This window comes from Penaeus japonicus, unplaced genomic scaffold (genome assembly GCF_977035675.1).
Source record: "Penaeus japonicus unplaced genomic scaffold, GWHDUDI00000001_assembly GWHDUDI00000025, whole genome shotgun sequence".
NCBI classification, from domain to species: domain Eukaryota; kingdom Metazoa; phylum Arthropoda; class Malacostraca; order Decapoda; family Penaeidae; genus Penaeus; species Penaeus japonicus.
This window is the reverse complement of record NW_028234427.1, coordinates 12,898,075-12,910,574: the sequence shown is the minus strand read 5'-3', so window position 1 is coordinate 12,910,574 and position 12,500 is coordinate 12,898,075. Positions and strand designations below refer to the sequence as shown.

General features: G+C 41.8%; 1 protein-coding gene across 3 annotated transcripts in view; it reads left to right on the top strand.

Moving 5' to 3' along the window:
* Positions 1-12,500, top strand: part of LOC122255721 (CECR2 histone acetyl-lysine reader dikar) — a 76,556-nt gene that overhangs the window by 346 nt on the left and 63,710 nt on the right. Inside the window, exon 1 of one of the 3 annotated variants that reach the window (XM_086551352.1) lies at positions 2,008-2,070. The exons of the other annotated variants lie outside the window; for them this stretch is intronic. Coding sequence (XP_086407478.1) covers positions 2,064-2,070 — 7 coding nt within the window. The 5' untranslated portion in view covers positions 2,008-2,063. Of the gene's footprint in view, positions 1-2,007; positions 2,071-12,500 lie in introns of those variants that run through there. 3 annotated transcript variants of the gene reach the window in all.

Sequence of the window (12,500 nt, the reverse complement as noted above, 5' to 3'; positions counted from 1 at the left end):
TCAGATTTTTGGTCATTTAGGAACCCGCAATGGATGCTTTGTAAGACGAGATGGTACGTTTAAGAGCTCTTGCACGTGTTCAGTGTTGCTGCGCTACAGTTTGGGAGCTGCTACGCTCGTTTAGGTGATCTTTGCAGCATTTTTAAACGGCTAAACTTTTGATACACATACCCGGGTATACATACATGCATGTGTGTTTGTGTATACAATATATATATGTATATATATATATATATGTATATATATATATATATGTATATATATACATATATATATATATACATATATATATATATATACACACACACACACACACACACATATATATATATATATATATATATATATATATATATAGAGAGAGAGAGAGAGAGAGAGAGAGAGAGAGAGAGAGGAGAGAGGGGGAGCCCACGCACGTGCTTTGTGTGATGCTTTTAGGGCACTTCTTCTTGCATCCGCATTCAACTCAAATGGATTGATAAAGTCAGAATCAGTGCAACGCGTGTGAAATTTACCTGTTCCCTGACTCAATATATCGTCGCGTGGAAGGGAAGGGGGGACCTTATTTATGCCATCTGCGGCGCGGCTTGACCAGGCTGGATGTGAGCCCAGGTCAATTTAGCGCGCCTTTGTCAGGAGTAATGCAGAATCGATCGCCACAGACTTGTTCTTACATGCGAGCACGTTTCCCGCAGCTTTTAAAACACTGCGCAGCCACAACCACCCGTGAATTACACAACACCACACTCAAGTCAGTCGCTTGCAATCAACTCTCTCTCTCTCTAGCTCGCTCACTCGTCAACCCAGAATGAAATGACCCCGCAACCGATCAGAGGTCAACGGCAGAAACTAAGAGAGATTTAGGTGAAGAGCACAAGCACTCTCGGTATGAAAAAAGAAAAGAAAATTGCCGCCATTCGTGGACAGGCTAACCTAACCACTTGGCTGCCCGCGGGGGGGGGGGGAGGTCGGGTAAGAAGGCCTTCTGCCTCAGGGTAGGCTATGCTAGGCGTTGTTATACTTATCGCATGCTATTTCCCCTAATGGAGAATTATCATCGTGTATTTATCGTGCAATATTTTCGCAGCGGGGCAGTCGCCTGTCTTTTTCTTTATTCCTAGCATGAAATTGGTAAAAAAAGATATATTTATATGTATAGCCGATATTATTTACATGAGGTTGAACCTAAAGTAGCTTTGGGATATTTTAATTTTGCTTGTCTACCTCATGCAGTTACAGAAAGAAAAATGGCGTTACCTGAAATCTTATATTCATGTAATTTCAAGTGCCCTCGCAGACTTGATGATGCAAATACAATGAGTAATCATGAGGTTACGAGTAAGGTATTTACTTGATATAAATAAATGTGGATGATACGGCATTCATGAACGCTACGACTCATTAAGTACGGATTAAGAAACGCTTATATTTAGAAGAGATTTTCTACAGATTCTCTTTTCCATCCTTATAAAGTCATTACACCTTATTAATGTGATTATAATACAAATATTAATGGCTATATAGCAACATTTCCACCTGTTCGGATCTAAAATAGTGTGTCCACAAGAGGAGTTGAGGCTGGTAATCGCCCTGATCGTTTCCCAAAAGGCCTTTCCATTGACCTACGATACTGAGCGAGTGCCTGTGAGTGATTTTCTTGGCTGGATAGGGGGGCATTAGCAAACTTAGAATCGATATCACGTGGAAGTTTGATGTCTACGGGTCGTCGACTGAGCTCAACGTTCAAACTCCGCGCTGTCGGATCTGAGCAAGCGCGCAGTCTGCCGGCCCGCCAAATCACCCAAGTTTTCCCATGTCCAATTCTCCCCTCGAAACGGACGCTTTTCCGTAGCTTTCGTAATGTAGCTTCGGCACCTCTTAATCGCCGAATTAAACCGTAGTGTGGCTGAGGGTAGAGTCAGCCACGAACGAGGATGCATCGCCAAGTTTATGTCTCGTGAAAACCTGGCTCCCGCTCGAGATGTCCCGGATGTTGGCGAAGTCAGTATCTGGTCTCTCTTGGCCGGGGAAGGGTGTGTTGCTTTATTCTCTGGTCATTTCCCATGGAAGGTAAGGTTCCTTCTTGATAATTATGATAATTGTGAAAAATAATGTGGCAGATCATGGAGAGTGCATAAAAGTGTGATAAGATAACGATAACGAAGTGATATTTTGAAAATTTGAATTTTGGGCGACGCCTTCGATCCTCCTGCGAAGGCTGGTGTGTCCAAGTGGGGAAGCAGCGCCACCAAGGAAACACGGACTCTGTGCCGGTCTTTTGGTCGCTCGTGGGTAGTGAGTACTGCAGCGAGGAAGTAGAATGTATGTTTGGTACCATGAACTATGTATGAGGGTTGCTTACATCATGTGTGACCAGGCAGGGAGGGGGCACGAGGAGCCAACGTGACACAGTCCTCCCTCAACGGTGTCTGGCGACGCACTGAGCGGGAACCATGTCCACCGCCCGACCCACCGCCACGCACACACGCACACGCGCACACACACACTCACAGACGCACACAGTTGCAAAACACGTAAACGAGCAGTGTATACCAATGTTGTGATGACTTCGTCGTGTCCACCTTAAGGTTTTCCAGTGCACGAATGCGTGTGGTTCCCCCCCGAAAATCGTACCCTGCCACCCCCCCTCCCCGCATGAAAGGTAGCCAAAATGGCGTTACAATAATAAACCTTTTTTTTTCTTCTCTCTCTCTCTCTCTTCCTCTCTCTTGGGTGGTGGTGGATTTCTTCCCGTCCAGCGCCGGGACGTAGGAGCCACTGGAACAGCAAACGCAATATTGGAATCGTTGCATGGAGTCGGAATCGAGCTTGCTAGCTTGAGGTTGTGGGGCTATAGGCCTACCTGAGGGAGGCCCCAGGGGGAAACTACAGGCCTATCAGCCTTTAACTTTGAAGTGAATTATTTGGTCGTCTGCATTTCTTGAAGGTATTATTCATGGCTGGCAAACGGAGCACTGCCGGTGTGTCTTAAGGAAATTCTAGATGGTTTGAATTCGTCAGGAAAATGATCTAAATTGCCTGATTATTTATCCATATAGATATCTGGTTCTATGCAGGACAAGTCTAACATATGCTTCGGTCTCAAAGGGACCCGGTACACAAACAACAAACACTCAAGCACGCAAACACGCAAAAACACATACACTAGATTTTTAATAAGACAAAACCCAGTGACCCAGTGAGGCGTATATACAAAAGAGGAGCACTCGCTGGGAACCTAGGCTCGCGCTGGTTGATCAGTTGATGAATGGAAGGTTGAAGACTTGCAACTTGGGAACAGGACATATTTACACTTGCAACGCCCACGCGCAAACTCACATGTATTTTTTTGTGTATTAGGGGGTGGAGGGTGTTAAAGAGACATCCCTCTGTAAGTCTTCTTTAAAGTTTCTCTCTCTCTCTCTCTCTCTCTCTCTCTCTCTCTCTCTCTCTCTCTCTCTCTCTCTCTCTCTCTCTCTCTCTCTCTCTCTCTCTCTCTCTCTCTCTCTCTCTCTCTTCGTCTCTCTTCCCTCCCTCCTTTCCGCCCTCCCTCCCTCCCTCTCTCCTTCCCTCCTTCCTTCCCTCCCCCTTCTCCTCCTCCTTCTCCTTTTCCCTTTTCCTTCCTCTTCCCCTTCTCCTTCTCCTTACCCTTCCTTCTCCCTCACTTTCCTTCCTTCCCTCTTCCCTCTTCTCCCTCCTCTCCTCTTCTCCATCCCTCCTCACCTACCCTCCTCCTCCTCTCCATCCCTCCTCTCCATCCCTTCCCACCCCTACCCTCACTCTCCCTCTCTCCTGTTTACGCTAAAAAAAAAAAAAAAAATATATATATATATATATACTTCTGGTACCAAGTGTCTTTTCTCCTTTAAACAGCAAAGTTATGCACAAGCTGGCGAAGTCAGTTGTTCTCGTCCCGTCTGCCTTTTGCCTTCGACATCTCGGCCTCTTCCCATGATCATTTTCGCCCCCTCTCCCCCTCCCTCCCCTCTCCCCCCTCTCCTGAATTTCAGCCGGGGCGTCCTCCAGTACCCTTGCACGCAGCAGTTGGCTTATCTTTGTAATGCTTGTTATCTCTGCAGTTGTCAGGTGGTGAAGGGAGAGAGGATGGGGAAAGGCAAGAGAGAATATTTGTTATTATTATTATTTTTATTGTTATTGTTGTTATTATTATTATTATTATTATTGTTATTGTTATTGTTATTGTTATTATTATTATTATTATTATTATTATTATTATTATTATTATTATTATTATTATTATTATTATTATTATTATTATTGTTATTGTTATTATTATTATTATTATTATTATTATTATTATTATTATTATTATTATTACTGGTGTTATTGTTGGTAGTATTATGATTGTTATATTTATCCTTATTATTATATATTTTGTTTTATTACAACTTTTATTAACACAATTATCATCATTATCATTATTGTTGACATTGTTATTATTGTTATGCATATTTCTGTTATTACTGCTATTATTATTATTATTATTATTATTATTATTATTATTATTATTATTATTATTATTACTATTAGGAGCGTTATTATTAGCATTACTTTTATTTCTTTATCTTTTATAATTTTCAGCATTATTATTGTCATTGTCATTATTATTTTTGTTGATGTTATTGTAGTTAGTATTATCATCATCATCATTATTATTATTATTATTATTATTATGATTATTATTATTATCTTGATATTTTATGATGAAAGTTATTTTGATTGTAGAATTAACTTAATGATGATAATTGTTATTGTTATTATTATTATCAACATTATCATGGTTATTATTATTATCATCAACATTATTGATGTGATGATTATAATTGGTATTATTGTGATAATATGTTGTTAATGTGATAATGATAATAACTTTTTATTTATATTATTATTATTATTACTACTACTATTATTATTATTATTATTGTTATTATAATGATAATAATTGTTTTTATTGATGATGATAATGTTAATGATATTGTTATTGTTATATCTATTATTATTATCAGTGTTACTATTATTATTATTATTGTTATCTTTATGATTATGATAATTAATATTAAAGTCATTGATGTATTTATTACAATGTACTTATTGTTATTATAAAATTCTCGTCATCTTTGTTGTTGTTATTTGTATCATCATTATCTTTTTTTGTTGTTGTTTTTATTCAAATGTTACACTATTTCATAATTACAGTATGCTATTTTAATTGATTACTTTTATATTGTTACCTTTTATTACTTTTGTTATTATTGGTGTTGTGGTTGTTGGCCTTTTTATTTAGATATGATGATAGTAATGATAATTATCATGATGATAATTAGTAATAATTATAATGATATTGATGGTGGTGGTGATGATGATGATGATGATCTGAAGGTGATGATGATGATGTTCGGAAGGTGATGATTATAATGATGATAATAGCATTAGCAACTACTTTTACTGCTACTACTACTATTGCTAACATTATCTAACCATCAATGATAGTAATGATGATGGTGATAATGATTAGGGTGATAGTGATGATGGTGATAATGATTAGGGTGATAGTGATGATGGTGATAATGATTAGGGTGATAGTGATGATGGTGATTATTATGATGCTAATGATGAATGGTAAAGATTAGAGAAATGCTGATTATAGTAATTATATTGGTAATGATGGTAATATTGATAATTATATTGATGATATAGTGATGATGAAAACGAAAAGGATGATAATTGTCATGATGATGACAAAGATGCTGTTGATGATAGTATTGATGATGATGATAAAAGTAATAACACAACCATAGATATTAGTGATGACGATCATAACAATGATAATGATAATACTATTAACATTTATAAGAATGATAATGATTTTGATGGTTATAAGATAATAATAATGATGATGATAGTGATAATATTAACAAGAGATAAAAAAGATAATGATGATCATTATGAAAATGCCAATAAGAATGATATGATAATAAGGATAAAATGATAACAATAATAATAATAATAATAATAATAGTACTGATGATGATGATAATAATAGTTTTTATTATTTTTATTTGTTTTATTTCTGTTTTATTCATATTGTTATCGTTATTGATCTGAGTTGTTATTATTGTTGTTGTGTTGTTATTGTTATTATTATCAATGTTATTGTTATTATCATTATCTTTAGAATTATTGTTATTCTTTTTGTTATGACTCATTATTATTATCATTATTATTATTATTATTATTATTATTATTGTTATTACCATTATTGTTATTATTGTCCTTGTCATTATTATCATTATTATTAATGTCATTGTTACAGTAACATTATCATTATGATGGTAATGCTGTTTCAGCTTTCTCTTTTTTTTATGATTCTTCTTATTGCTGTTTTTATTGTTCCTTTTCTTTTATTTTATTTTTGTTACACGTCTTCTCTTTTCTTTTCATTTCAATTATTGATCAATTATAGTTTGTTTTCTCTGTCTGTGTTCTCTGTTATTGTTATCATTGGTGTTGTGATGATAGTGATGATAATTATACTGATAAGTGTTGATAATGGTGATTATTATTATGATGATAATGATGATGGTAATGGTGAGGATAGTAAAGATAATGAGTCTTCTTGTCATTGTTATTATTGATATTATTATCATTCGTATTATTATGTTATCATCATCCTTATCATTATTATTGTTATGAGTATGGTGAAACTGATGTTATTGTTATTGTTATTATTATCATTATTTATATTATTATTGTCATCAAAATTTTTAATATCGTTGTTATTACTATTATTTTAAATATCCTTATTATTATCAACATTATTATTACTATTATTATTATAATTATCTTCATTATGTCCATTGATTATCATCATCATTATCATTATTCTTATAAGGCCCACTGTTATTATTATTCTAATTTTTTTATACTATCTGTTTGTTTAATTTCTGTTTTTAGATTTTTCTGCTGTTATTGATATTGCTATATACAGCTGTTGTTGTTACCATGACCTTTCGTTGTTATGATTTTTGTAATTTTCTATTCTGTTTTATATATCATCATCATCATCATCATCATCATCATCATCATCATCATCATCATCATCATCATCATCATCATCGTTACAACGCGATGTTGCCACGTTGTTGCTCATGGCACAGTGTTTACATCTGCTTCAGGGTGACAAGTGTAATGGCCAGGGAAGGCAAGGGACAATATTGACGTGTACACATTGTGTGTGTGTGTGTGTGTGTGTGTGTGTGTGTGTGTGTGTGTGTGTGTGTGTGTGTGTGTGTGTGTGTGTGTGTGTGTGTGTGTCTGTCTGTCTGTGTCTGTGTGTCTGTATGAGTGTGTTTGTATGTTTATTTGTAGAGATTTGTGTATGTATGTGTGTTGCTCTGGGTACTATAGCATTGTGTGTTTGTCTATTTGCCAAGTAAAAACTCGTGAATAAGGAAAACTGACAGGGATAATAGGTGCGCTAACTCGACGTGTCATGGGCGCATGTCGGGGCGAAATATCACTTGAACTTTCCTTGTCCTAACTTCGTGGGCGTCGGCGGCGTCGGACATGGGGGTTCTGAGCCACCCCTTTCATCCCCACGAGTAGCCAGAGGGAGAGGTAGGAGAGGGAGGAGAGGGGGAAGAGGGGGAGGGGAAGGCGCTTTGCATTTACAGCGCGTGTCTTGCATCAGGAGCCCGGCGCCCGTGAGAATTATGCATAGGCGAATGTCCCGTGCCAGGTTCTTTGGCTTTCGCCGTGTTATGCAAATGCGCGTTCGAGCGGCCGACGCGTCGCCGCCGACCGACCGGGAGCGACGGAGCCAGAGTCCAGAGGCGCGCCGCGGCGTGTGACCTCGATCCGCACTCGAGGTCACGTGACTGGAGGGCGCTCTTTAAGGGGGCGCCCCGCCTCGGGCTCTGCTTAGGCTTCGTCAGGCACAGGTTGGAAGGGCTGGGGACTCGGCGCCGCCTCTGCATGCTGGCGTGTATGGATACATTCGGTGTAGGTCGTTATAGAGAAGGCCATGCGTGAAGGAAATTTTAGAGAGAGAGAAAGAAAGAAAGAAAGAAAGAAAGAAAGAAAGAAAGAAAAAATAAGAATGAGATAGAGAAAGAAAAACGACAGAGATAGAGACAGAAACAGACAAACAAACAGGCAGACAAATAGACAGAAATATAATAGATAGCCACAGAAAATAATAAACAATATCCGACTCATTAAAACGTATAACAGAATCTGAATATCCCTATTAACCCCGCTACTCTAATGGACGATGCACCTATCAGTTGACCAATCACAGTCTGCGCTTCGATCTCTCTAGAATGAAGCGTCCACTTGCTCTCTTTCCCTTCAGCATCACATGTTCAGTCTTTTCTCTTTGGCTCCAAGATGTGTTGCGGTGTTGGGAGGGAGGGAGGGAGGGAGGGCCTTCGGCGTGAGGTTGGTCAGGCTCCTCGTAATGTCACTCACAGTTCTCTGCGGATGCTTTGATATCGGGGCCACAGATGGGTTGGGGGAGGGAGGGGGGAGGGGGGAGGGGAAGGGGAAGGGGAAGGGGAAGGGGGAGGGGGGGGGGAGGGAAGGGGGAAGGGGGAAGGGGGAAGAGAGAAGAGAAGGATAAGAAAGTCTGCTCAAGTCTTTGGTCGTGACACCTTTGAGGACTCTCTCTTCTCTCTCACTCTCACTCACACTCACACTCACCCTCTCACTCTCTCACCCTCTCACTCTCTCACTCTCTTACTCTCTTACTCTCTTACTCTCTTACTCTCTCACTCTCTCACTCTCTCACTCTCTCACTCTCTCACTCTCTCACTCTCACTCTCTTACTCTCTTACTCTCTTACTCTCTCTCTCTCTCTCTCTTTCTCTTTCTCTCTCCTCTCTCTCTCTCTCTCTCTCTCTCTCTCTCTCTCTCTCTCTCTCTCTCTCTCTCTCTCTCTCTCTCTCTCTCTCTCTCTCTCTCTCTCTCTCTCTCTCTCTCTCTCTCTCTCTCTCTCTCTCTTTCACGATCATATCTTACTTCAGTGAGACAGGTGTGCACGCTTTCCCACAATCAGGTGATAGATCTCGAGGCTGTTTATAGCTCGTGCGTGTGTGACTGAGTAAGTAAATGTGTGTGTGTGTGTGTGTGTGTGTGTGTGTCTGTGTCTGTGTCTGTGTGCGTTTGTGTTTCTCTGTGCCTGTGTGTCTTTGTGTTTCAAAGGCTGGCTTTGAATGAGTCGCGTTACAAAATTATCCTATCGCAAGCTTCTGATATACATATTTTACCAATGTTGAGCAATGTTGCATCCGATGAAACGGTAGCATTGGCAGTGTGCAAAATAGGATAGGACGCTTTACCTTGAATCTCGGCGTTGATTGTCTGCGCCGCCGAGGGGATTCCGGAAGCTCTCGGCCGTACAATTTTGGTCGAGCGACGTGACTGGCGAATGTGCGAGGCCGCTGTCGTTCGTCGTCCGTCGTTCGTCGAGATCGAGATGAATGGTATTCGAGGTTTATGAGGTCTCGCAGTGTTGTTTAAAAGCTGTCTTGCAATTTGTCGTCTCGGGAGATGATGTTGCAAAGGGATCGAAGCAAGGTTTCTCGAAAGTCGTGTGCGAGCTGTGGCGTTGTTAGCATTAGGCTGAACCCCCTCTCCTTACCAGCCTGCCTCGCTTATCCCTTCTCACTTCTAAACATGAAAGCAAAATGAATATGGAATGCCAGGCGCGGTGAAGGGGAGAGGTCAGCCTGGGTCGGATCATGACCCCGACCTCAAGGGGAGAGGGAGGAGGAGGAGGAGGAGGAGGAGGAGGAGGAGGAGGAGGAGGAGGAGGAGGAGGAGGAGGAGGAGGAGGAGGAGGAGGAGGAGGAGGTGGTGGTAGGAAGAGGAAGGGAAGGCAGAAGATGGAAAGAAGAGGGGAAGAGAAAAGCAAAAAACAAAATGAAGAAAAAGGAGAAGATAGAGAAGATGATTAAAAGGAGAGAAGGAAAGACAGGGGGTCGGGGTAGAGGAAAGCGAAAAGAGAGAACGAGAAGGAGAAAAAGAAGAAGAAAGAGATGGAGACGGCAAGAGGAAGAGAATGGTTCGTATGAGGACGAATTCAGCTCCGCGTTTGAAGTATGAGGGGAAGAAAGGGAGCTTTGAGGACGGCTGATGGGACGGGTGTCGGCCAGGGTTGCCGTCGTGGAAAAGCACCGACTCTGAAGGCGGTGGAAGCGGCATATGTTAAGGCATTTTGATGGAGTAATATCATGTTTATAGAATAGGGACGACCTAGTGATAAATAAGTGGTAGGTGGAATCGCGTGTCGTACGGGTAATAGGGCTCTTTTGTGGAGGGACGAAAGGGAGTGGATTTGCCTCTGAAGATCACGTGGCTTTAGCAACGCCATCGCAGCCATGGCTCGGGATACAGGGACCAGGGGGCATATCAGGACCGTAAGGGAAGGCTAGCTTACCCAGCGGTTGCGGTGGGCGGTCCCGGGTTTGTACCTGGTCAGGTATTGTTCCCTGGCTGTCCCTCCTCGACCTCCCTTTCCCTACACCTCACCCTCCCTTCCCTTCCCTTCCCTTCCCTTCCCTTCCCTTCCCTTCCCTTCTCTTCTCTTCCCTTCCCTTCCCTTCCCTTCCCTTCCCTTCCCTTCCCTTCCCTTCCCTTCCCTTCCCTTCCCTTCCCTTCCCTTCCCTTCCCCAAGCCTCCCGTCCTCAACTAGCCTACCATCTCCTGTCCTCCGCTGCACCATGTGACCGCACTGCCCTGGCTGATGCTGGTGTGAAGGCCGAGGGAGTCTGGTGCTAGGCAGCTCGGCGTCGGGGGTGGAGGGGGGCGGGGGGAGGGGGAGACAGGGAATATTGTGTCTTCTTTCTTTTTTTGAAATATATTTTTTTAATGTTTTAATATATATATATATATATACATACGTATATTTATACGTATATATATATATATATATATATATATATATATATATATATATATATATATATATAGAGAGAGAGAGAGAGAGAGAAAGAGAAAGAGAAAGAGAAAGAGAAAGAGAAACAGAAACAGAAACAGACAGAGACACAGACAGGCAGACAGAGGGGTAATTTCTTACGTTATTGTAGCCTCTACTGCTCTGACACACGCACACGTATCAAATATAGGCATAGCTATGCAAAGGCCAATTATTATAAACGCGAAATCCCATCCGAGCAGTTAGCAGGGAGCAGGGAAGAAATATTTTTACTCGGTGTTGTGGGTTGTCGGTCGAGGCATCATCAGTCTGCCTCGTCGTCAACTGCTGTCATGTGAGAGTCGGCATTGGTAATGACAGCTGTTCACCTCTCAATGAGTCGGTAATTCTTGCTCGTTAGGACGCCCCTCCTCCCTCCCTCACTCCCCCTCCCCGTCCCCTCCAGCCCCTATCCACTAGATCTCCTGCTCCCCCACCCCAACCCACCCCCTTCGTCTTCCACCCCAGCAGCAGGGGGGGGGGGCAAACTCCAACGCCTTGATGAGATTGCCAGATTTTTTTCCCCCTTCTTAAATCAAGCAAGTAAGGGCGGTGTTTGGCGATGCTTGGCGTTGCCTTGGGTGGGTAAGGTGTGTAATGCTTGTGGGGGTTTTCTTTTCATTCATTTTTATGTATTCGTTGTTCTTGCCTAGCCTTTCATTGGTTCATTTTCACGTCTTCCTTTGGGTTCTCTTTGCTTTTCGTATCGCCACTGTCATACAATTAATGCATGAAAGAGAAATTGAGCTTTCCCGGAATGTCATTTTGGCACTCGAGGGCCCTTGACATTGTAGTCAGATTGGTAGGTACTCGAAGATTCTCCCTTCTTTTTTTGGTTCTATTTTTGGTCCTGAGGAACGGAGAAGATTTATGGACAGGGTGGATCGTTCTCTCTTTCTCTCTGTCTCGATTTGCTTTTCGTAAGCCAGTTCTCTCGCTTTTCCCCTTTATTCTTACATCTATCCCTGCGCATCTCTCTCTCTCTCTCTCTCTCTCTCTCTCTCTCTCTCTCTCTCTCTCTCTCTCTCTCTCTCTCTCTCTCTCTCTCTCTCTCTCTCTCTCTCTCTCTCTCTCTCTCTCTCTCTCTCTCTCTCTCTCTCTCTCTCTCTCTCTCTCTCTCTCTCTAGCCGTCTGGTTAGCTCAGTGGTAGCGTGTCGACTTCATATCCCCGTGGTCGGCAGATCGAGTCCCGCCCAAACTCGTGAGTTTCCACTGTCACCTGGCGGTTACTGACGTAGCTGGGCACTGCGTTGGGTAAGGACCAAGCTCAGATCGAGTCAACACTCGTTGGCACATTCTCTCACGAGTCAGCACACGCTGACACAGGCGGGCTCGCCTTAGTGCATACAAGCCCGGCGTAGCATCTGCTCCGCAAATCTGGCTTATCCTTATCCTTATCCTTCTCTCTCTCTCTCTCTCTCTCTCTCTCTCTCTCTCTCTCTCTCTCTCTCTCTCTCTCTCTCTCTCTCTCTCTCTCTCTCGCTCTCTCTCTCTCTATGTGTGT